At 37.7% G+C, this 27,336-nt stretch overlaps 1 protein-coding gene across 3 annotated transcripts in view; it reads right to left on the bottom strand.

The window, feature by feature from the left end:
- CLCN3 (chloride voltage-gated channel 3) overlaps positions 1–27,336 on the bottom strand; it is a 101,826-nt gene that overhangs the window by 72,411 nt on the left and 2,079 nt on the right. For all 3 annotated transcript variants that reach the window (XM_003257961.4, XM_003257958.4, XM_030816322.1), the window contains exon 2: positions 14,082–14,257. In XM_003257961.4, the coding sequence (XP_003258009.1) occupies positions 14,082–14,241 (160 nt within the window). In that variant the 5' untranslated portion in view covers positions 14,242–14,257. The remainder of the gene's footprint in view (positions 1–14,081; positions 14,258–27,336) is intronic.

The raw sequence follows: 27,336 nt of genomic DNA, 5'->3' as shown, positions 1-27,336 counted from the left end.
CTTTAGCAACAATTCCACCACTCATTTTTTTTTTCTGTTTTTTTTTTTTTTAGATAGGGTCTCGCTCTGTCACCCAGGCTGGATGGAGTCCAGTGGCATGATCATGGCTCACTGCAGCCTTAACTTCCCAGCCTCCAGTAACTGTCACATCCCAGCCTCCCAAGTAGCTGGGACTACAGCCGTGCACCACCATGCCCCAGCTGATTTTTATATTTTTTGTAGAGACAAGGCCTTGCCATGTTGCCCAGACTGGTCTCAAGCTTTTGGGCTCAAGCAGTCTGCCTGCTTAGGCCTCCCAAAGTGCTGGGATTATAGGCAGGAGCCACCACGCCCAGCCTTCCACCACTAATTTTCAAAACATCGTATTCACTACACATTAACAGATGTTTTATTTCTGGGAACTGAAAATACATTTGTGTATCTGATTATTATGCAACCATTAAAAATGATTAAGCTCTTGCACCATAAGGCAGTGTTTTATATATTAAAAACTCTCTGCCTTATAAATGGCACTACCAACTGCATGTGCTAGAAATACAGAACATTTGTCTTTATACTCCCTCATTCTACATCAAAACAACCAGTGTATCTGGCTGATTTTACTCCTAAATCTATTTTGAATCTCTCTACTCTCTATCACTACCTGTAGTCCTAGACACTATAATTTCTTTTCTGAACTATGATGTTTACCTCCATACTCTCACCACCTAACAGTCCATTTGCCCACATGGCCTCTGAATGATCTTTTAAAATTACAAAGATTGTATGACTCCCTTGATTAAAAAATCTTCAGTGGTTTCCCACCACTCTTGGGGAAAAGTGCCAAAAACTTTACATGTATTATTTAGACCTTGCTTACCTCTTCACCCTCAGTCCCTCCCTTTCTAGTTGTCATTCTCTACACTCCAGCCATTTTACCTCTAACGCTCCAAGCTCCTTCCCTCTGCCTGCAACTGCACCTGTACAAGCTCCTAGCACCTCCAATGCCCTGCTTCCTTCTTTCACATGCCTGACTTGTATTCATTTTTCAGTTCTCATCTTAAATAATACATATGCAATTTTTATTTCCCCACTTACATGTTCTCACATTCATACTTTTTTTTTTTTTTTGAGATATTCTCACTTTATCACCCAGGCTGGAATGCAGTGGCACCATCTCAGCTTACTGCAACCTCTGCCTCCTGGATTCAAGCGATTCTCATGCCTCAGCCTCCCGAGTAGCTGGGATTACAGGCATGCACCATCACACCTGGCTAATTTTTATATTTTTAGTAGAGACAGGGTTTGGCCATGTTGCCTGGGCTGGTCTCGAACTCCTGGCTTCAAGTGATCCATCTGCCTCGGCCTCCCAAAGTGTTGGGATTATAGGCATAGGCCACTGTGCCTGGCTGACATTCATACTTCTTTACAGCCCTTACCATATCACGGTTGTAACTTTTTTTGTGAGACTGTTTAATAGTACTCTCTATCACTAGAGTATAAGCTCCATAAGAGAAGGACACATTCTTCTTCACTGCTCTATCATTAGCACCTACCAAGATGTCTGGTCCACAAAGGAGTCTAATAATTATTTGCTGAATGAAATACACATAGAATTAAGTCTAGAAAAAAACATATCCAAATAATCAGTTATCTCTGGGTGGTAGGATTATGGGTAGTTTTCATTTTCTACCTTATATTTTTTATCATTTATATTTTCCACAATAAGCACATTTTGCTCTTATTATTTAAAAGTTAACTCTTTCCAACCCATTTTTAAAAATAAACTTCATTTTGGAATAATTTTAGATTTACAGAAGTTGCAAAGATAGTACAGAGATGTCCCAAATACCTCTCATTCAGTTTCCCCAATTGTTAACACGTTACATTTCCATGATACATTTGTCAAAACTAAGAAACTGACATTTGTATATTATTATTAAGTAAACTCCAGACTTTACATAGATTTCAGCACCTTTTCCATGAGTGTCCTCTTTCCATTCCAGGTCCCAATACAGGATCCACATTGCATTTAGCTATCTTGTCTCCCTAAACTCCTTTGGTCTTAGTTTTTCAGTCTCCTAGTTTTCATGATCTTGACTAGTCAGGTATCCTGTAAAAATGTCATCCAGTCTAAGCTCATCAGTTGCTTTTCTTGTGATTAGACTAGGATTATGGGTCTTTGGAAAGACTACCACAAACGTGACATGTTCTTCTTGTCACATATCAAGGGTACATGATATCTATGATATATCACTGGTGATATTAATGTTCACTATTTGGCTAAGATAGTGTTTTCCAGGTTTTTCCCTACTCTATTCTTTGGAAGTAAGTCACTAAGTCTAGCCCACCCTCAAGGGAGGTAGGAATTAAGCTTCTCCTCCATAGAATGGAATGGGTACATAAATTATTTGATGGGAGATTTGTCTCTTTTCCCTCATATTTATTCAATCCTTTATATCAACTTATATCCTTTATATCATATATATGGGATTATTTTATACTTTGAGTTATAATTCACGCTACATTATTTTTGTTGCTCAAATTATTCCAGCTTTGACCCTTGGGAGCTTTTTCAGGTAAGTTCCTGTGTTCCTTTGATGTGCCCCCATCCTTTTGTTTTATGAGTACTTCTTCACTCCTGGTACTACAGGACACTCTGGCCACATCTTGTATTTCTACTGTCTCAGTCCTAGACTCTGCCATTTCTCCTAGGCAATCCAACTCATTAATAAGACCTAAAGTTAACCATGTTAAGATTTTTTTTTCTTGAGATGGGGTCTTGCTTCATCACCCAGGCTGGAGTGCAGTGGCTGATCTCGGCTAACTGCAGCCTTGACCTCCGCAGGCTCAAGTGATCTTACCATCTCAGCCTCCTGCATATTCAGGACAACAGACAAGCACCACCATGTCCAGCTAATTTTTCTATTTTTTGTAGAGACAGGGTTTCGCCATATTGCCCAGGCTGGTCTCGAATTCCTGGGATCAAGAGATCCACCCACCTCAGCCTCCCAAAGTGTTGGCATTACAGGCGTGAGCTCCCACGTCCAGCCAACCATATAAGATTTTTATGAACCCAGGATAATCTATCTGAATGTCATGATGTAGGTAATCTGTTTGACAGCTGCAGAAAGTATAAGTAAGTTTAAAGTTTGGGCACTCAGGCCAAAATTATCATAAAGGATTCTCATATATAATATTAAATAGCAACGCTTCCATCATTTCTTCTACCATATTCTTTTATTTTGTTTCCAAAACTAATCTGACTCAGGTAGGTAGAATAGATAACGTTTCCCTTCATTTTTTAGATGAGAAAATCTAAAAGGGTGTGATGATACTGACTAATGTCAGGCAGGTAGCCATTTTCCTCTGTGGTTTTCTCCTGGCTTTCTATTCTATCCCTATTTCCTTCTAGATTACACTACCATTTTGGTGAGCCCTTATGCAACACAGTTTAACAATATAGATAAGTGGCTTATAACCTGCTATTCTACTGAATAACCCACCAGTTTAGCGTCCAGCTAAACCAAAACTTTATATAACTGTATTAGTTCAATAATTTAAAAGGTCTGGGTGCTGTGGCTCACGCCTGTAATCCCAGCGTATTGGGAAGCCGAAGGGGGCAGATCATTTGAGGTCAAGAATTCGAGACCAGCCTGGCCAACATAACAAAACCTATCTCTACTGAAAAAAAAAAAAAGTATAAAACCTTAGCTGGGCATGGTGGCACATGCCTGTAGTCCCAGCTACTCGGGAGACTGAGGCACAAGAATCACTTCAACACTCCACCTGGGAGGCGGGGGTTGTAGTGAGTCAAAGTATCGCCAGGGCACTCTAGCCTGAATGACAGAGTGAGACTCTGTCTCAAAAATAATAATTTAAACAGAAAAAAGACTCCTAAAAGGTATAAAATATGAGCAGTGAATATGTTGAATAGATGACTATTTTACAAAGAAGTAAACTCTTAACGAGCTCCTACTCTATGCATGCCAATATATTAGACATTTGAAAGAAGGAAGGATAAAATAAACAGTATATATGGCTGCCCATTATATATGAATATCCCTTTCCCACAAAATTTGGAAATAGAAAAAAATAAGAATGCTCATCAAGAGTTAAACTATGTAATCAAAATGTAATGGATCAGCTCTAAACAGAACTATGTACAAAGGAAAATAAATTACTTACAAACTAACAGAAATTACTAGGATAATTTTACTGAAGAAAATGTGTTGCTCAATTTAGGAGGAGGGCAGGCTATAAACAAGTAAGACAAATCTATAAACAAGTAAGACAAATACAGATAAAGTCAAGAATGCAAGCACAATAGAAACAACACCCAGTTGACAACATATAAGGGGCCCTTAACTTTAACTGAGTAGTAAGCTAAGGCTTACTAAAGGGACTGAGGGCTAATTAAAGAAGCAAAGTACAAGTAGCACTTTAGTACTACTTGGTATTGGAATACTATTAGTATTCTAGACAAACGACCATGTATAAAGACCTGGAAAAATGGACAGCCAGGCACAAGCTCAAACCTAACATTTACAAGGGCCACAGCAATAGTACAACAGAAGGCCCAATTACCATATGGACAAAATATTTAGTTATACATCAAGTTTAAACTATTAATATGTTCTATCCTATATACAAATATACCTCGGAATGACCTGGAAGTTTAAATTCAGTTTTATAATTCTGCAGCCAAATTGCTGACAATTTGGAAAATACTAAAAGTATAAAGAAAAATTATAAATCGCCAAATTCCATCATGAAGGAAAAGCACATTAATTTGGTGTATCTTCCTCCAACGTTTTTTCTGTGTGTATATATAATATTTGAAGAGAACCGGGAAATCATATATGCGGATTTTACCCTTTTTATATAAACCCTTCACTCTTAAAGTTTTTAATACAATATAACAAGTCACCTTATTCACGTACTCAGTGTGCATTTGGCAGCTAGTTTATCTTAGAATTCTCAAAGTGTGATCAAGTGCGGTCGAGACCCCAAAAATCTTTCTCAGGGGTCCATGAGGTTAAAAACAACACTTTCAATAATACTAAGATATCCGTGTCAGTTTCCTACTGCTATTGTAACACACTGCCATAAACTTAGTAGCTTAAAACAACACAAATTTATTTTCTTATAGTTCTGGAGACCAGAAGTCTAAGATCAAGGTGTCAGCAGGGCAGTGTTCCTTTTGGAGGCTTCAGGGGAGAATCTATTTCCTCGCCTTTTCTAGCTTCCAAAGGCCACTTTCATTCCTTGGATCCTTTTTCTCGCATCACTTCTTCTTTCCATTATCATGTCTGCTACCACTAACTCTGATTCTCCTGCCTCCCTCTTTTAAGATCCCTTGTGATTACATCAGAGATACCCAGATAATCCAAGATAATCATTCCATCTCTAGATATTTAATCACAAAGTCCATTTTATCATGTAAGATGACATATTTACAGGTTTTAGGAATTCGGGTGTGGGCAGGGCCATTATTAAGCAGACCATAACATTCTTTGTCTTGTTCACTGTATTGGCCTTTCATTTATAGTACAAAAACAACAGTGAGGAAGACAGCTTGATATCTAGCATAAATCAAAACAGTGGCACCAAAATTTACTAGAAGTTGTTGTATTGGCCAGGCAAGGTGGCTCACGCCTGTAATCCCAACACTTTGGGAGGCTGAGGCGGGTGGATCACTTGAGATCAGGAGTTCAAGACTAGCCTGGCCATCTCTACTAAAAAGACAAAAATTAGCCAGGCGTGGTGGTGCACATCTGTAATCCCAGCTACTCGGGAGGCCAAAGCATGAGAATTGCTTGAATCCGGGAGGCAGAGGTTGCAGTGAGCCAAGATCATGCCACTGCACTCCAGCCTGGGCAACAAAGCAAGACTCCGTCTCGGAAAAAAAAAAAAAGAAAAAAAAAAGCAGTTGTTATATTTTTCACCACCGTGAATTTGCAGAAAACAAAAGCCTGTTTCACTTCCAAATGTTCTTGATAAAACGGTTAAGTATTCATTTTATTAAATCACAACTCTTGAGTACACATCTTTTTAATATTCTGTGTAACAAACTAGAAAGAATGAACAGAACACTTTCACTCATACTGTTGTACAATGGTTCCGTCTTGAGGAAGAGCACTTATCTGAATATTTGAGTTGTGAGCTGAATGTTTTGCATGGTACACCATTTTTCTTTGAAAGAAAAACTGACACACTCACTTCAGTTATTTAGGCTAAAAATTTTGCCAGACATTTTCTCAACCTGTCTCTTCAAGTAAGACAACTGACAGTATACTGTTGCCAATAAAAAAATTTGAGCTCTCAAGCAAAAACCACATTTTGGAAAACTTGTATTCACCACTGTGAGCCAGAGAGCTTCCCAACACTTTGGAAGGCCGAGGTGGGAGGATCACTTGAACCCAGGAGTTCAACATCAGCCTGAGCAACATAGTGAGATACCCCATCTCTACAAAAAAAATAAAAATTAGCTGGGTGTGGTGGTACATGCCTATAGTCCCAGCTACTTGGGAGGCTGAGGTGAGAGGATCACTTGAGTCCATGGAGGTTGAGGCTGCAGTGAGCTGTGATCATGCCACTGCACCCCAGCATGGATGACAGAATGAGACCCTGAATTTTTTAAAAAACATTATTTTGAGGCCAGGCACAGTGGTGCATGCCTGTAATCCTAGCATTTTGGGAGGCCGAGGCGGGTGGATAACCTGAAGTCAGGAGTTCGAGACCAGCTTGACTAACATGGTGAAACCCTGTCTCTACTAAATACAAAAAATTAGCCAGGGGTGGTGGTGCATGCCTGTAATCCCAGCTACTTGGGAGGCTGAGGCAAGAGAATCGCTTGAACCTAGGAGGCAGAGGTTGCAGTGAGCAGAGATTGTGCCACTGCACTCCAGCTTGGGTAACGAGAGCAAAACTCTGTCTCAAAAAAAAAAAAATTATTTTGAATGAAGACTCCTGACTTTGCCCATGGGCACAGCCTTTACTTTTCATTAAGAGGACTTCTGGTGGCTTCGATTCAGTCTTAAATTCAGCTGGGCTGTGTTCTATTGCTAAAGAAAAACTAGCTAAATGTAAATAATATACTCTTTTATAATATAGCTCTGTTATAATTCTAAAATCACTGTTATCTAATATATAGCAAACCTTAGAAAAAATATACATTGATGACCTCCTGAAACTCTCTATACAGTCCATCTATTCGAAGATACTCTAAAATACACCTATGAATCCTGCCAGAACATCACAAATAATCAGTGTTTACACTATGTAATAATGGTGTCTTTGTGGAATCTTGTGATTCAAGTAGGAGATATTGAAGAATGTTAATAATAAAAGCCCTGTGAGGCCAGGTGCGGTGGCTCACACCTGTAATCCCAGCACTTTGAAAGGCCAAGGCGGGTAGACTGCTTGAGCCCAGGAGTTGGAGACCAGCCTGGGCAACATGGAAAAACCCCGTCTCTACAAACAAAATGCAAAACAATTAGCCAGGCGTGGTGGTGCACACCTGTAGTCCCAGCTACTCAGGAGGCTAAGATGGGAGGATGGCTTGAGCCTGGGAGGCACAGGTTGCAATGAGCTGAGATCGCGCCACTGGGTGTGACAGAGTCAGACCCCTGTCTGGCAAGAGAGCCTGGGCAACAGAGCCAGATCCCATCTCAGAAAAAAAACAAAAAACAAAAAACAAAACAACAACAAAGCCCTGTGAAACTTTACTGCTTACTCCAAGCACATTCCTAAAAATCACTGTTTCATATACTAGATAGTAACCGCTTCATAATGTCACTCGGAAATTTATCTTAATATTAGTAATAGGGTGTCTGCTGAATAATTGGTTAGGTTTTTGTTTTATAAACACTTTGCATCATTTAACTAAACAGATTCTTTTATTTACTTGCTGCTACGAAGTTTAGAGGCAAATTTGTAGTCTCCTCTTAAAAAGTATATTGGTAAATCGGGCGTGGTGGATCACGCTTATAATCCCACCACTTTGGGAGGCTGAGGCAGGAGGATAGCTTGAGGCCAGGAGTTTGAGACCAGCCTGGTCAACATAGTGAGATCCCATCTCTACATTTTTAAACTTAAAAAATAATAAAAAATTTTAAAATGTATATTGGTAACTTTTATTGGTCTCATGTCTACATTTTAGGTCACCTCAAGTTGTTTTCCCTTTGCTTCATCTGTGTCAAATACTTATGCAAATGATTGAATTCTGTTTATCCTTTTAAGTTGCTTTATATCCTTTTTTGGAATGAAGTAGATTATTAGTATATTTCTCACTGTAAGTACATTTGTATTACGGTTTTACCTAATGAGATCTAAAACCCTAGTTAATATGAATCCACCTCTTAGAGACAGCTAGTTTCATGTTGATGCCATGTTTCTGCGTTTACAGGAGGAAGGGCTGGACCCTGTATTTGTGTTATGCACCCTCACTCTAGGAGGTGTCTTCACACTAAGAGATGGCCATTCAGCTTCTGGCATTATCACTCTGCATCTACTTTGCCAAGCTTCTTCTTTTAAATGTCTCGTGTAGGCAGTAGTTATGAATATGCCACCCAGAAGAATATGAGATGAATAAACTTACAAATATTTTGAATAAAGCTCATCTAACGATAGATATTTGAATGAAAATACTGGAATCTCTTATAATAGCTCAGAAGGTAGCTTACATTTTAGCAGAGGTGGTAGGATCACAACACCTTGACCAGGACAATCCACCTCTGAGCCTCGTCTACTATGTGGTTTTTGAGTTCTGAAGCTCAGAATGTTACATACATAGGAAGTAGAATACAATAATCTATGTAATTTCTCTGGATTCCACTCCCAGTTATCACATGCCCCAAGATTTCCAATAAATCAGAAAACCTCACATTTGCATTTTAGTATTTCCAAAGGTTTTTTATTTTTATTTTGAGACTGGGTTTCACTGTTGCCTAGGCCAGAGTGCAGGGGCTATTCACAGGTGCAATCATAGCACCCCACAGCCTTGAAGACCTGGGCTCAAGCAATCCTCTTGCCTCAGCCTCCCAAGCAGCTGGGACTACAGGCACCCAGCTTCCAAGGCTGTTTTTATTTCTAGTTTTTAAAGTTATGTATAGATAGGAAATCAAAAACTTAGGAGTGAGCCCTCTCAACTTTTACTCCTCTCACATTTCCCTCGCAGTCTATACATAATCAGAAACCTGGGAGACCCTTGATGTTGTCAAGTAAATATTTCAGATGTGATAAAAAAGGATATAGAAGCCTAAATTTTAAACTTACTAGCATAATCACGTTATCAACATAAATTAACTACTGAAAGTTAATTTGCTTAAACATGGCTGATTACAGTTTCTACCCCATCAGTCAATCTCAATAACTTCTCTTACTTCAAGTGAAGATAGTACTATCTATTATAAGAATAATTCTAAAGCTGCACTCATGAACAGTCATGTGCTTCATTTTCAATGAGTCAAGAGCCATATGGTTCTCTTTAATGAATACAACTCTGGCAACAAAATCTTGGCTCTCCTTCCTGTTACTTGCAATAAAAAAATTTTGCATTTTCCATGGAATCTGAATTATTGACCAAAATGACTCACTCAAATTAGATATATCTAATATAGACACATTTCAGGCCTACTTTTTCAGCTTTTTGCTAGCTGAAATTTCTGACTGATACTACTAGTCATCATTATTCAGAAAAACTTTTATTTTTTAATCAGTGTACTCTAGATTGTTTAGCACTCACTCTGAGCAGACTGATTACATTTTTGAGATTAAGTACATATAGTTACTGTCAAAGCAAGGGCTATGCAACAGATATCTACTGAAGTCAGTAGATTCCAAAGCAGTTTATCTCTGACAAGCTAAATGCTAATCCAGGTGTCATATTTGAGTTCTAGAGCTATAGCTTTTCATTAATACTAGTAGAGATGCTACTGACATCTCATTTGAACATGAACATAAAAGAAAACTGCTTATGTTGGGGGTACAGAGTCTAACACATCCAAAGGGGAAGTAATCTAGAAGAAAACAGAAACAGCTACTATTTAGTGGGTCCTTATCATAAGCCAGTCACACTGCTAAAGATTCTATATGCATTATTTATCTGTTAAGATCTCTATATGTATTTAATTCTCAGAGCAATCGTTTAAAGAGTTTATTATTTAGGAGTTTACTACTATGTTGTATATGGGAATAAACTGAAGTATAAACAGGCTATGTGACTTGCCAAAAGCTGGAGAGAGAATAACTGACAGAACCAGGATGTAAATTCAGGTCACCAACTTGAAAGCCACTGAACATCACGGATTTTCATTCAACACATATTCAAAAAAACACTATCAGTACCTTCTGGTAATAGTTATTTTTTGGTATGCTAAAAAGATATGGAGTCACGAAGAATTACTGCTTGACTTACTAACCACTTCCATACTCCCCAGATATTGAGCAGAAACAGAAATAAGTTTTTTCCTCTGAAATCTGCCTTAACCCATAGTGAGAGACCTAATGTGAGGCTCCAACTTCTTCCAAGACATTCCCCTCCCTGCTACTGTTAACAGGAGAATATCAGCTATGTTGAAAGAAAGAATATTCACTGTCTTAAAAAAGGACATTCACTGTTCCACATATATAATAATTCTCCCTATTGCTGGATCTTCATGCATTATCTTCCCTTTACAACAACCTTCCCAATTCTAAAGGGGTATCAAAATGGTATCTTTTTTTGGTGAGATGTAACATCTGGAATCTGTACCACCGAATTTAAAACTCACACAGTTATTTTTGACTGTTACTCCACAACTTATACCTTCGACTACACTAACTTTGAGAACAGAATCTTTATATAAACTACCAATAGACTGGGCACAGTGGCTCATGCCTGTAATCCCAGCACTTTGGGAGGCCAAGGCAAGAGGATCGTTCGAACCTAAAAGTTCAAAACCGGCCTGGGCAACATAGTGAGACCCCATTGCTACAAAAAATTTAAAAAATTAGCTGGGTCTGGTGGTGTGCAACTGTGGTCCTAGCTACTCAGAAGGCTGAGGCACAAGTATCTCTTGAGCCCAGGAGGTAAAGGCTGTGGTTAGCCATCATCGTGCCACCGCACTCCAGACTAGGCAAAAGAGCGAGACTCTGTCTCCAAAAAAAGAAAAGAAAACACCAATGGTTGCCTACACTATAGTCATTCCAACTTTATACTTGCTAATTGGGCCTTCCTCTTGTTTGCACGTTAAAGTGCCTAATTTCAGAGAAGGAATCATAATTGTCCTAATCAATCAGTAATCTCATTCCCCTTTGCCAGTTATCAGTCTTGGGATAGGCATGTGACCCAATTACAGCCAGTGGCACAAAAGGAAGTCTAATGATAAGGTTCTAGAAAAATTATCCTCCCTGATAAAAGAGCAACACAAGTAGATCCTTTCTGTGGCCTTGCCCCATCCTTACTGCTTGGCACTCTCTCCTATTGAAGGCCATGAGTAAAGACATCACCAGCACTTGATGGCAATGTGGGAAGAAGGAAGGAGTCAGTTCTTCCTGTATCTTTCTACTTCCTGGAGTTAATTTTCTGCCTCACATAAAGGGCTAAAGAGCTATTTAAACAGAAAAAATGGGTATGCTATTAATTTCACCTAATGTTTCAAATTATGAATATATGTATTTTTCTTGTTTATAATTTTGTCATTAAAATTAGAAAAAAAAATCTGTGATAAAGACAGCAAATGACCGATAACAGCAAAATATTGTATTTTAAATCAGTAAATATCCAAGGGAGCTAGAACTTGAAGTGTCAATATTCTGAAAAGAACTGAAACAAAGAAAGGTAAAACCCAATAGTCTCAACCATTTTTATTCTTGAGCTATTTCCTGGTGAGAAAATGGTAAGGAAGCAGAAAGGGGTAAAAAGAGGTAAAGTATTCTGAAGTCCCTGCATTTTCCATGAAGTGGCAAAAGTACCAATGCCTAGAACTAATAAATCAAGGATACATGTAATAATCTCTAGGGTAGCCTACTGAACAAAAAATAAGAGAACATATAACAAGGTATTGAAGGTAACAGAAATAAGGGGAGAGGAAAGAACAGATGTGACAAACAGAAAACAAATAGAGGATGGTCTGAAACCAAACATATTGGTGATTATGTTAAATGCAAACAGACTATAAATCAATAAAAGACAAAAACAAATTTAAAAAACAAAATTCATATATATGCTGGGCATTGGCATATGGATAAGACAAATATTTCATGTAACACAGTAGAAAGTCCAGAAACAGATCTACAAAAATATAGCCACTTGATACATGACAAAGATGTCACTGTAGTACACTGGAAAAAGGAAAGTTTTTTCTAACAAATGGTGCGGGGTCAACTAGTTATTCATATGGGAAAAAAATGAATCTGAACTCTTAACCCACATCATATTTAAAAAATTAACTGCAGGTAGGTAGATCTAAATGTGAATACACAAAAATAAAACTTCTAGAATAAAACAGGAGAATATCTTTGTGACCTTGAGGTATGGGAAGACTTGTTAAACAGAACACAAAAAAAACACTAAGAATAAAGGAAAAGTTTTTTTTGTTGTTGGTGGTGGTGGTGGTGTTTGTTTGTTTTTTGAGACGGGGTTTTGCTCTGGTGCCTAGCAGGAGTGCAGTGGTGCAATCAAAGCTAATTTTTTTTTCTTTTGCATTTTTATTGTAGAGACAGAGTCTCGCTTTGTTGCCCAGGTTGGTCTTAAACTCCTGGCCTCAAGCAATCCTCCTGCCTCAGCCTTCCAAAGTGCCGGGATTGCAGGCATAAGCGACTGAGACTGGCTTAGAATAAACGAAAAGATTAGCTGGATTTCATTAGAATTGATGATATCTTCACCAAAAGATTCCTTTAAGAGAGTAAAAAAACATACCACAGAATGAGAGAAGATAACTGCAGTACTGTACATGTATCTGAAAAAGGACTCATAATCAGAATGCATAATGAACTCCTATAAAACAGGGAAAAGGACCGAATAGGTGCTTTAAAAGAGGCCATCTAAAAAGCCAATAAACACACAAAAAGGCATTTAAACTCATAAATCATCAAGTAAACATAAATTGAAACCAAAATGTGAGACTACTGCAACCACACTAGAATAGCCAATTTTTTAAAAACTGGTATCATGTATAGGTGAAGATGTGGAGTAACTAGAACTCTCACACATTGCTAGTAGAAATGTACATGCTACATCCACTTTGGTAGTAGTATCTTTGAATAGGGTAATTGACAAAAAAAAAGAAATGGAAGTATCTCTGATAGTATCTGATAATGCTGAGATATACATATTCTATGATCTAAGCATCCCATTCTGTGATATAAATCATACAGAACTGTGTACATAATGTGCACTAAAACACATGCACATGAAAATTCATAGTGGCACTGCTAGCAATAGCCAAAATCTGGAAAAAAAAAAAAAAACCAAATAATGAAATGTCAATGTAGAATAACTAAATAAATTGAAGCATGTTTACACAATGGGACACTACACCAACAATGAAAATACGTTAACTATTGCTATACACAACAATATAGATGATTTCAAAACGTAAGTAAAAGCCACAGACATAAAAGAGTATACAGTATGAATTCCATATATATAAAATTTAAATACTTGCAAAACTAATCTAGATAGGAATCAAAATAATATTGAAACTGAAGGTGTAACAAGGAAGCATTCTGAAACTACTGGTAATGTTTTATTTCTTGATTGAGGAGTAGCTATATAATAAATGTTCACTTTGTAGAAATTCATCAATTTCCACACTATGATTTGATGACTGTACACCTCTCTGTATTACATTATATTTAAAAGCTTACCCTTAAATGTAGTAGTTTCTTTTGGGGTGATGAGAATGTTTGAAACTAGATAGAGACGGTAGTTGCACAACACTGTGAATGTGCTAAATGCCACTCAATTATACACTTTACAATGGTTAAGTTTATGTTATGTAAATTTGATCTCAAATTTTTAAAGTTAATGAAAAATTCAACCTCAGTAAAATAGTGTCCATATCTATTAGTGGATATTCATGAATACAAACATTAGGCTGTCAGGCTGAACTTACCAACTGCAGTGTCACCATCTAATAAATTGTCATCTTCAGATGTTTGAAAGTCCATAATAACACCTGCTCCATCTAAAAGTTCCTCATCACTACTTGCACTTGTTATACTGTTGTAGCTGTTTCTATAGTAGCCTCTATGGAACAGCTGCTCAGACTCCATTTAGCTGTCTGATTATCTGTGGGGGGGAAAAGGGGAAAAAGTAGTTTTAACATTTTTCAAACATACAATAAAAATCATCTAGTTTAACATCACAAAAGGAAACTTATGATCTATGTGCTAAAAAAAATTAAGTATATTCACTGTAACAATAGTTACCTTTATTAAGTATTTTGGGGTGAGGTAATAATTTTATTCTCATTATACAGTTGTAAAAAAGAATGAAAAATTTCTACAGGTAGATCTCCAATTGTTAAGTTGAAAAATGTAAAGTATATTTACATTTTTGCTTGTGTATGTATAGATTGTCTCAGGAGAGAGTTCCAAGTAAGTTGCCCACAGGGTAGGGAACAAGATGGCTGAAGTACAAGGTTTGAAAGACAGACTGCACCTTTTGAATATTTTATCAGGTGTAAGTACAACCTGATTTTAAAAATAAATACTACAATTAAAAATTTTCTTAAACATTTATTTCATTGTCCTTTCATCATTTTAAAATTTAAATCTTCAGAGCCTATGGTCAAACATTAGCCACTGATAAAATGGTAACAGGCAACAAACCAAAAAAGGGTATGTTTTCATTGTTCTTACTCTCAATATTCTTAAATCTATATTACCCCTAACTAGTTTGATTTTTAAATACATCCACTTACTCAACACCAAAATAAGAGTTCAACGTAAGTATGGGGACGTTAGTAATAGACTTTTAAGCTGCATGTGTGGGACTTGAAAGATGCAGTCATAAAAGCAGTCAAACCAGTAAGCCTTGTAAAACAAGACTTATCAGATATGGCCTAGTAAGTACACACAGAAAATGACAGATGAAGACTAAAGTAAGCACAGTTCAATTCCAGGGCTGAATTCCAGTAGTGAATTCTAATACTGAAGACTTGGAGTGTTTTAAGACAATCACTTCTACTCAGTAATTTTTCCTTCTGCAAATGGAAAAATAACCTCAAAGAGCTTTAATAACAAAAAGGTATTTATGAAGTTTTAGAAAACTAGACTATTACTGACAATAAATATCTTTTAAACAGATTATATAAATTTCCTAACTTAAAGATCACTTTGAAAAAGGTGAAGTTTTGAGAGCTCCTTGAGAGCATGTCTCTACTCTCCACATCTGGCATAATGACCGGCACAGTGTAAGAACAACAAATGTCAAACTATTCAATTAATGAGGTCAAAAAGAGAAATGTATTCAGTTTTCAATTTAAAAAAAATCCTCTCTCCAAGAGTACTAAACTGTTCTTGGAGGAATAACCAAAACTAGCAAGTAAATTAAAAAAGAAAAATGTAAATACTTGCTGCTTTGCAATTTTATGAATGTTTTATAGTTATCGCTACCAAAGATGGCATATTATACTAAGATGAGATTTGTTAGAGTATATTAATTAAAACAATAGGAAAGTATGAAAGTAGTTGTTCACACTAAGAAATTTGCAGTTCCATAGAGGCAAACAAATTAAATATTATGTGGCTTTTGAGAAAATAACCAAAAGGCTTTTAAAAACATAAACATTAATAGTTTAAGAATCATTTAATTTTGATGTATCAAATCAGGTATGCTAAGATTTTGTGAAGAACACAGACACTCTGTTTTTATTTCTTTACAGAACAGAAGGGCTTAACACATGTGGTAACATTTCAGTGAACATTAGCTAGAGGCTACAAAGCACCCAGAAATCTCTCTAAAATCATTAAACCTTTTTATGTGTTAAGACTTCAATCAGCAAATTCCAATATATCTCCTCCGTTTTATCCCTAAAAGTCTCTCAAAAACCATAAGTGATAACTGGAAATTTAACTATTTCTGTTAAAAAAATTAATTTCATAACACCTTTGAGACACCTAGCCTGCAGATCATTCTTTATAACACGAGCATGCAACTGTGCTCCAAATAAACCAATTAAACTCAGGCCTGCAAGGGTTTCTATTTCTATAAATTTGATAACTTAAGATAAAAAAAAAAAACTATTCCACTTATTAACCCAGAAACCTGACTGACTGATGCAGCAGCCAGCAGCTACATATGGCTGTTGAGCCATTGAAACATGGCTGGTCCAAACTGAAATGTGCGCTAAGTGTAAAATACCTAACAGATTTCTAAGACTTAATATTTAAAAACGATGTCAAATATTTGACTAGAAATTTTACACTGATTACATGTTGAAATATTTTAGATCTATTGGGTTAAATAAAATAGACTTAAAAAGAATCTCATCACTTTCTTTTTACCTTTTTAATGTGGCTACTAAAAAATTAAAAATTACCTATGTGGCTTGCATTTGCAGCACTAACACTTTTATTGAACAGCACTGCTATAAAATATTCAAATTTCCATAGTAGCATAAAGGACATATAACAGAAGAAAATCTGAACACTAGTGTTAAATATTTTCAGGTTCTAACCCCAATTTCCAGGCTTGGGCACAAAAGGCCATTTAGACCCTAACACAACAGCTGAAATTTTACTTATTTAAAAAAATAAGGCAAAGTCACCTTTTCTATTTTAATCGCCAAAAAATATAATCATTTCAAAACATTGTAATAGACACACAGTAGCTTGTAAATATATTCTTACAAAATTATAAAAATTAGAGATAAGCTGGGTGTGGTGGCGCATGCCTGTAGTTCCAGCACTTTAGGAGGCCGAGGCAGGTGGATCGCTTGAGGTCAAGAGCTCAAGACCCGCCTGGCCATGGTGGTGAACCCATCTCTATTAAAAATAAAAAATTAGCTGGGCGTGGTGGCAGCCGCCTGTAACTCCAGCTACTAAGGAAGCTGAGGCACGAAAATCGCTTGAGCCAGAGAGGCAGCGGTTGCAGTGAGCTGAGATTATGCCACTGCACTCCAGCCTGGGCAAGAGTGAGACTGTCTCAAACAAAATAATAATAATAATAATTAGAGATAAACTATGAAAACTGCCAGGAATAAGGCCTCATTTACCTAATAAATTCCTATATTATCTATGTGCAATTATTTTGCTTCCTTCGAATCTGATGACACTGCAGCCAGCACATTTTTTTTCCAAAAAGTAAGTTTGATCATAATCTCTCTCCATTCTATGTTAACATCTCTTAATCATTTCCTACTACCCTTAAGAAACAAACTCTTTAACATAGCAGAAAAAGTTCTATGCAGCCCAACCCCTGCTAGTTCCCCAACTTTTTTTTTTTTTTTTTTTTGAGACGGAGTCTCGCCCTGTCACCCAGGCTGGAGCGCAGTGGCGCGATCTCGGCTCACTGCAAACTCCGCCTCTTGGGTTCACGCCATTCTCCTGCCTCAGCCTCCCGAGTAGCTGAGACTACAGGCACCCACCACCGTGCCTGGCTAATTTTTTGTATTTTTAATAGAGATGGGGTTTCACCGTGGTCTCGATCTCCTGACCTCGTGACCCGCCCGCCTTGGCCTCCCAAAGTGCTGGGATTACAGTGTGAGCCACTGCGCCCGGCCCCAGCTTCTTTTAATAGTAGCCATTCTGACTGGTGTGAGATGGTGTCTCATTGTGGTTTTGATTTCCATTTCTCTAATGATCAGTGATGTTGAGCATTTTTTCATATGCTTGCTGGTCAGTTGCATATCTTACTTTGAGAAGCATGTACTTCCTGAAGTACTCTAGACTCACTGATCTTTCAATCTCTCAGTCCTGCCAAGCTCTTTCCTGACTTCTACCCCAAGGCCTTTGTTGTTTCCTCTGCCTGGATCATACCCTCTCCTCTTCACCAACTCACTCTCTTAATATTTTGTTGAAGATGCTTACATCTATGTTCATCAGGGATATTGACCTGTAGTTTTCCTTTTTCATTGTGTCTTTGCCAGGTTTTGGTATCGGGGTGAAGCTGGAATGAGTTAAGGAGGCGTCCCTCTTCATTTTTTGGAGTCGTTTCAGTAGAATTGGTACCAGCTTTCTTTGAACATCTGATAGAATTCAGCTACGAATACATCTGGTCCAGGGCTTTTCTGGTTGGTAGGTTTTTTTATTACCAATTCCATTTTGGAACTCGGTATTGGTCTGTTCAGGATTTCAATTTCATCCTGATTTAATCTTGGGAGGTTGTTTGTTTCCAGAATTTATCCATTTCCTCTAAATTTTCTAGTTCGTGTTTACAGAGGTGTTCATAATAGTCTCTGGGGATCTTTTGTATTTCCATGGGATTGGTTGTAATGTCACCTTTGTTGTTTCTGATTACGTGGTGATTTGGATCTTCTCTCTTTCTCTTTATTAATCTAGCTAACGTCTGACAAAGGTCTAATATCTGCAATCTACAAGAACCAAATAATTCAACAAGCAAAAAACAAACAACATCATTAAAAAGTGGGCAAGGACGGCCGGGCGCAGTGGCTCACGCCTGTAATCCCAGCACTTTGGGAGGCCAAGGCAGGCGGATCATGAGGTCAGGAGACTGAGACCATCGTGGCTAACATGGTAAAATCCCGTCTCTACTAAAAATACAAAAAAATTAGCCAGGCGTGGTGGCAGGTGCCTGTAGTCCCAGCTACTTGGGAGGCTGGGGCAGAAGAATGGTGTGAACCCAGCAGGCGGAGCTTGCAGTGAGCCGAGATTGTGGCCACTGCACTCCAGCCTGGGCGACAGAGCAGTACTGTCTCAAACAAATAAACAACAAAAAGTGGGCAAGGACATGAACAGATACTTCTCAAAGTAAGATATACCACTGGCCAACAAGCAGATGAAAAAATGCTCAACATCACTAATCATTAGAGAAATGGAAATCAAAATCACAATGAGACACCATCTCACACCAGTCAGAATGGTTATTATTAAAAAGCCAAAAAACAACAGATGCTGGCAAGGCTATGGAATGCTTATACACTGTCAGTGGGAATGTAAATTAGCTCAGCCCCCGTGGGAAGCAGTTTGGAGATTTTACCGGGTATACACCCAAAAGAAAATAAATTGTTCTACATAAAAGACACATGTGCTTCTATGTTCATCACAGCACTACTCATAATAGCAAAAACATAGAACCAACCTAGGTGCTCATCAACAGTGGACTGGATAAAGAAAATATGGTACAGGCTCACACCTTTAATCCCAGCACTTTGGGAGGCCAAGGCGGGCGGATCGCCTGAGGTCAGGAGTTCAAGACCAACCTGGCCAACATGGTGAAACCCTGTCTGTACTAAAAAAATACAAAAATTAGCCGGGCGTGATGGCAGGCGCCTGTAATTCCAGCTACTCGGGAGGCTGAGGCAGGAGAATTGCTTGAATCCGGAAGGCAGAGTTTGCAGTGAGCCGAGATCGTGCCACTGCACTCTAGCCTGGGTGACAGAACAAGACTCTGTCTCAAAAAAAAAAAGAGAAAGAAAAGAAAATTGATATATATACACCACGGAACACTACACAGCCATAAAAAGAATAAAATCAAGGCCTTTGCAGCAACGGGGATGCCGCTGGAGACCATTATCCTAAGTGAATTAACACAGTAACAGAAAACCAAATACTGCATGTTCTCATTTTAAGTGGGAGCTAAACATCGGGTACTCACAGACATACAGATGGCAACAACAGTCACTGAGGACTACTAGAGCAGGAAATGTAGGGAAGGAAGCAAGGGCTGCAAAACTGTTGTGTACTATACCCACTTCCTGGGTAATGGGTACAACTGTACCCCAAATCTCAGCATCATGCTATATACCCATGTAATAAACCTATACATCTAAAATAAAAGTTGAAATTATCAAAATAAAAAAGAATTAACTCTCCTACTCATTTTTCAGGTCTTATATCAAGTATCCCTTTATTTAACGAACTCTTAACCAGAACTTACCATATGCTAGGCAATATCTTAAGCCCTTTACAAATTCGTTCATTTAATATTTGTATTAAATATATGACAACCTTAAACTATAGGTGCTATTATTGTCCCCACTAAAAACGAAGAATTGAGGCACAAAGCATGTGATTAACTCGCCCAAAGTCATGCAGTTAGTAAGGAAAGCTTCCCTGACCCATTTACTATCTGGATCAAATTTTCTCATTATTAGTTCTTATAGCTCTCTTTTACAGCACTTACCACAGTTGAATATTAAATTTATTTCTGTGATTATTTAATCTGTCTGCCATTGTAGAACGTGTCATGAGGTCTTGACATTCAATTTTTGCTCAACACTGCATACTCAATGGTTAGCAAAATATGTCACATTAGACCAGGCACAGTGGCTCATAGCTGTAATCTCGGCACTTTGAGAGGCCCAGGAGGGCAGATCACCTGAGGTCAGGAGTTCAAGACCAGCATGGCCAACATGGTGAAACCCCGTCTCTACTAAAAATACAAAAATTAGCTGGGCGTGGTGGTGCGTGCCTGTACCAGCTACTCAGGAGGCCGAGGCAGAAGAATCACTTGAGCCCAGGAAGCAGAGGTTGCAGTGAGCTGTGATCACACTACTCACTGCACTCCAGCCTGGGCAACTGAGCAAGATCCACCTCAAAAAAAAAAAAACGTGTCACAGTAGGTGTTCAATTTTTTTTAATTAAATTTTTATTTTGAGATAATTGTGGTTCCACATGTAGTTACAATAAATAATATAGAAAAAAATCCTGTATATCCTTTACCCAGTTTCCATTAATGGGAACATCTCGCAAAACTATAGTACAATATCACAATCAAGATACCAACATTGACACTGTCAAGATACAGAATATTCCATCACCACAGGTATCTCTCATGTTGCCGTTTTATAGCCATCCCTCCTTAACCCCTAGCAACCCATAGTCTGTTTTCTACTTCAATAATTTTGCCAGTTCAAGAATGTTATATAAATGATATAACATGGGGATTAACTCTTTGTTCTCAGGACAATTATCCAGAGATTCATCCAGGGTGTTACAGGTGCCAATAGTTCCTTCCTTTTTATCACAGTAATCTATGATAACAGATATGCCACAGTTTGTTTAACCATTCACCCACTGAAGAACATCTGGCTTGTTTCTACGTTTTGGTGACTATGAATAAAGCTACTACAAACGTGCATGTACAGGTTTTTGTAAAATGAATAGCCTTCATTTCTTTGGGCTAAATGTCAAAGAGTACTATAGTTGGGTCATACAGCAGTCACGTATTTGGTTTTTAAAGAAACCGCCAAACTGAGAGTGGCTGTACCATTGTACATTTCTACCAACAACGTATGAGTGATCCAGTTTCTTGACATCATTGCCAGAGTTGGTGTTGTCACTATTTCTTGTTTTAGCTATTCTGATAGATGTACAGAAGTATCTTGTTGCTTTAATTTGCATCTCCCTAATGGGTAATGATGTTGAACATTTTTTATGTGCTCATTTGCTATATGTGTAATCATCTTCAGTGAAATGACTATGTCTTTTGTCCATTTTCTAACTGGACTGCTTTCATACTGTTGAGTTTTAAGAGTTCTTTATATATTACTGATACTAGTTATTTCTCAGTTGTGTTATCTGCAAAATTTTCTCCCCTCTGTAGTTTATCTTTTCATCTTTTTAACAGGGTCTGTAACAAAGCAAAAATATTTAATTTTGATGAAGTTTAACTTATCAATTTTTCCTTTAAGGAGTATTCTTTTGATGGCAAGTCAAAGAAACATACGCCTAACTCTACCTCCCCAAAATTTTCTTCTATTTTTCCCTAAAGTTTTATAGTTTAATATTTTTATATTTCAGTCTGGGATCCATTTTAATTTGTGTATGTATAGGGTATGAGACATAGGTTGAGGTTCCTTTATTGGCGGGGGGGGTGGGGGGGGGTGGGACAGTGTAATGATGTCTAATTGCTCCAGTACCAACTGTTGAAAAAGTTATCTACCTCTGTTGAATTGTATTGTGCTTTTGACAAAAACTAGGCATATTTATGTGGATCTATTTCAGAGTTCACTGTTCTGTTCCACTGATCTGTGTCTATATCTATGCCCATACCACACAGTCTGATTACTGTAACTACATAGTAAGTCTTGAAATTGGGTAGATTGATTTTTCACACCTTATTCTTCTTTTTCATTGCCTTTTCATGTAAATTTTAGAATAATCTTGTCCATATCTAAAAAAAATCTTGTTGGGTTAATTATATTGTATGAATAAATAACAAGTGTATAAGAAATAAAGGTACATGTCTTCCTTGATGTTGTAAAAGAGCTAAAATTCAACAAGACCTAAACTAAATAAATATTTGCCCCAAAAGTGCTTGTCGTCCTACTTTTCCTATCTCAGTTTACAGGATCACCATTTATCTAGTATCCAAAGCTAGTTTTCAGAGTCATTTATTCATTTATTTGATAATCATTTACTGCACACTTAGCATGTACCAGGCACAAAGTCAGGTGCTAGGGTAATGAGTAAGATATGGTTCCTGTTCCTAAGGCAGTGAAGGTGACTGACATAAACAAGTAATGACAGTATGGTATGATACACATCAAAGGAGAGGTATATACAATGTATTTGATAAACCTGAGAAAAGTAAGCAAGCTGGCTGGCAAAGAGTCTGTGAGCACTTAATAGAGGGAATGTTTTAGCAGAATATTGAAGAATTAGGTTCGATTAATTGGGCTATGAGGTAAAAAGTCAATACAGGCACACACACAAAAAGTATGTGCAACCGCACAAAAGCATCATAGTAAAACCTGCTTGGGTAGCTTATGTAAGAGGTAAAGGACCAAAGAGTAGTTACAGAGGTGGACATAGGCCAGATCACGAAAGGGAGGGGCTCATGTGTCACGCTAAGAAACTTACATACTCATCTATACACAGGGGAAACCATGAAGAACTAGAGAAACCACATGATCAGACATGAATTTTAGCAAGCCAACACTAGCAGCAGTGTGAAAGACAGATAAGAAGGGTAAGAGACTGAAGGACTACAGATAGAGGAGCTGGAGACGAGACAAGACATCTGAACAATTCTAAACGTAAGATAGGGCATAACTGAACTAAGAGTGATATGATATACATTGGTTTTCATCCATGGTTCCTGATTTATAAGTCTCACAACTCTTATTACATTCTTTTTTAATATTAAATTTAATTTTATGTAAGTAGAGATGGGATTTCACTATGTTGGCCAGGCTGGTCTCGAACTTCTGGCCTCAAGTGATGCACCCACCTCAGCCTCCCAAAGTGATGGGATTACAGAGGTAAGCCACTGTGCCTGGCCTTACTACAGTCTTTTGTTATAATGTTGGGGCACATTAAACCTCGGAAAACAGAATCTCTTCTCTTGCTGACCTTTTCCTGCCCTCCTTTCCACCAACCCAAGGCAGAACTCTAATCTTCCACAGCCTGTCTGACTGTGGGTCATAAGACCTTCACTTTAGAAGGGAGCTTGTCCCAACCCTGGAAGAAGGAATGCTGCAGACAGGCAGAAGAATTTGGACAGGCAGGCCTTACTGGGTTTCCCCACTGGGTCTATTAGTGCTGTTAGGTCATACCCTTTTTGTCCAGTCACAGTTCTACACAGTTGTTGACTGTGCCTATGTAATGAAGCCTCCATAAAAACCCAAAAGGAGTGGATTCAGAGAGCTTCCCGATAGCTGAACATTGGAGGCTCCTGGAAGGTGGCGCACCAAGGGAAGGCATGGAAGCTCCATGCTCTTTCCCCTATCTCCCCCTGTGCATCTGTGCATCTGTTCATCTGTATCCTTTGAATATCCTTTATAATAAACCGCTAAGTGTTTCTCTGAGTTCTGTAAGCTGCTCTAGCACATTAACTGAACCCAAGGACGTAAGGAGTGGGGGGGTCATGGGATCCCTGATTTATAGCCAGTGTTATCAGAAGCACAGGCAAAATCAAAATAACCTGGGGCTTGTGATTAGCATTGGAAGTGGGGGAAGTCTTTTGGGAACTGTCCTCAACCTGTGGTGTCTGACACTGTCTCCAGGTACACAGTACCAGAATGGGGGGCACCCAGTTGGTATCTGCTGCAGAAATGACTGGTTAGTTGCTGTGGGGGGAGAAACTCCCAAGCATCTGGTCACAGAACTCTTCTTTGTGAATTGTTGTTGTGTTGAGTGAGAGAATAAAAAAATACTTCAGCTGTGATTTTATCCTGCTCACTAAGACACACCAATATTGAGAAGCAGAGAGAGTTTGAAGAAATATTTAAGAGGACCTGGTAATTAATAAGATACAAGGAATGGTAAAGAAGAATCTAAGATATCCACTAAGGTTCCAACTTGATTAACTGAAAACAGTTGGCAGAAACAAATTTCAGTCTCCTGCAACTCACAGAACTCAAGACCAGCGTGTTCTTTCCAACTTTAGGATTATACATTTATGCTTTAGTTTCTATTCCAGGTCAGATTATAAAGAAGGTTACCTCCATTACACTGACCTGAGCCCCAAAACTGCAAACACTAAGCAATATGCCACCAGAATTTGGGGAGGGGAGCAAAGATAGGAAAACCATGGAAATGGGTGGCGAAAGGATCCACAGCCTGAGATATGCACACTAATTTTTCATGGTTCCCAACAGTTTTGTCTCTCCCATAAAGGAGACTGACTGGGTACAGTTGAGGACCACATCTAATTCCCAAAGGTGTGTCAGTCAACTCTGTAACTGTTAAGCTAAAAAGAAAAGTAGATATAAACTGGGTGAAAGAAGAATGTCAGCAACTAGAGAGATGGAACAAAAGTCTCAAGAGCAATGATGGCAGAGAGGTGAAAATCTGAGCTAGCCATTTGTATGTAAGGAGCATTTTCATATAAATATTGTAAAAACTGTGCTAAGTACTAGTCACAGATTGAAATGTGAAAAGAGGCCAGGCACGGTGGCTCACGCCTGTAATTCCAGCACTTTGGGAGGCCGAAGTGGCAGATCACCTAGGTCAGGAGTTCAAGACCAGCCTGGCCAACATGGGGAAACCCCAACTCTAATAAAAGTACAAAAATTAGCTGGGCGTGGTGGCAGGCGCCTGTAATCCCAGCTACTCAGGAGGCTGAGGCAGAAGAATAGCTTGAACCCGGGAGGCAGAGGTTGCAGTGAGCAGAGATTGCACCACTAAACTCCAGCGGGGGTAACAGAACAAGACTCTATCTCAAAACAGAAGTCACTACTATACCATAGGAATTAGTGTGGTCTACTGATTACATTAGCACTGGGCAAGGTTCAATTTAAATCAAGTTCTCAAAGTACCCAAAGTAAAATCAACATATCTAATCCTTGCTATACTGATCTAATTTTAAACTGATTTTATAGGATTACTTTTCTTTCTTCCAATACAGTGATTCATCTTCTGCATTTAAGGTAGATTAAAGATATCTAAAAGGATCTATGATACATTAGGGTTGCTGATTTCTATCAGAAAAGTAGGTAAAATTATGAGTATTATTTCATTTTGGAAATATAAACAATTAAAAAATGCAAACATTGTGTTCTATGTAGAGATGCATTTGAGCAAATTGTTAAACCCACCTACTTCCATGAACCATATGAAGTATCACAATAAAAGACACATAACACAGTAAGACTTATTTGTTAAAAAGAAGGGCAAAAGAGCAAGATTAGATGGAGAAAAGGCTGAAAGTGTTTAATTAGACCCATAGGGTTATTAAAAGAGAAGGATTTTAATACAGATTGTCAACACATACAAGATATGACAATAATAAAACTAATTTCTCTCAAAATAATATTACTTGATAGTTTATCCTTACCGTTCATTCAGTTACCTGCATGTCCAAATTGTTATGCCTTATTTTTCCTCAAAAAAGCAATAAATGAATAATTTGCTGAAGGAAATAGCTCTCTGAAGAAAATGTCTTAGACTTACAAAATCTTTTAGTGTCATTCAAAAATTAAACGCTACTATTCACAATAGTCAAGATATAGAAACAACCTAAGTGTCCATCAAGGGATGAATGGATAAAGAAAATGTATATATACAGAATGGAATACTATACAGCCTTTAAAAGGAAGAAAATTATGTCATTTTCAAAAACATGGATTAACCTGGAGGACATTATGCTAAGTGAAATAAATAAGACACAAAAAACAAATACTGCACGATCTCACATATGTGTAAAATCTAAAAAAAAAAGTCAAACTCAGGGAGGCAAACTTTGGTCTACAAAGGCTGGGGGGCGGGAAGGAAAGAAGAGAGGTTAGTCAAAGAATACAAAGTTTCAGTTAGAGGAATAAGTTTTAGAGATCTATTGCACAGCATGGCGACTATAATTAATGTACTATATACCTCAAAATTGCTAAAAGTTAATTTTAAACGTTCTCACCACAAACAAATAGCAAGTAGGTGATATGATGGATATGTTAATTTGCTTGATTTAACCTTTCTACAATATATACATTTATCAAAACATCACATTGAACGCCATAAATATATACAATGATGATTTGTCAATTAAAAATAAATAAAAACAAAAAAAAAAACCCAAATTCCTCAGGGAGCAGGTATAAATGCTAGAGGATTTCAAGAGGACAACGGAATAAACACACATACAAATATAATGCTCAGATTATAACAAGGAAGAAAGATAAAACAATAAACCAATAAAAAGTTGCTGTGGAAGACAGAAACTTTGAAAACTAAATAGTCTTCATGATTTTAAAAGAGACAAACTGTTCAATTATTTCTCACAAGGAATAGCAAGAAATATATTTATTTAACTTGGTTCCAGTCAAAGTTGCAGATCAAATCTATCTGGATTTCAACAATGAAAGTGAGGCAGTGGGGTTCAATCTCCATTTTAAACTTCACTGAAGATTTATCTTTAAGAACCAAAATGAATCACAGCTACAATGTTTATGTACAGATGTGAATGTGCATATTTAAAAATTAAAATGTTTATTAGAGTAGTAAGATTATGAGTATTCCTTTTAAAAACACTATTTCCCAGACTCTGTAATTTTATATTGCTTTTATAATTGAACCTACAAGCCATGTCTCTCCTTGTTTTTCTCTAGCATTTTGACTATTCTAAACCACAGTGTGGTGCAGCAGAGAGCAGGAGCTCTGAAATCACATTCCCAGGCTTCAGTCTCAGTTCTGACAGTTACTGTAGGGCAAGTTAGTAAAATTTTCTGTGCCTCAGTTTCTACGATTGTAAAACGGGATTAGTGAAAGTACCTACTTCGTGGGGCTGGTGTGAAAATTGAGATAATT

Source organism: Nomascus leucogenys, chromosome 7b, assembly GCF_006542625.1.
Source record: "Nomascus leucogenys isolate Asia chromosome 7b, Asia_NLE_v1, whole genome shotgun sequence".
Lineage (NCBI taxonomy): Eukaryota > Metazoa > Chordata > Mammalia > Primates > Hylobatidae > Nomascus > Nomascus leucogenys.
Note: the sequence above shows the minus strand (reverse complement) of the source record. Positions and strands in the feature narration are given on the sequence as shown.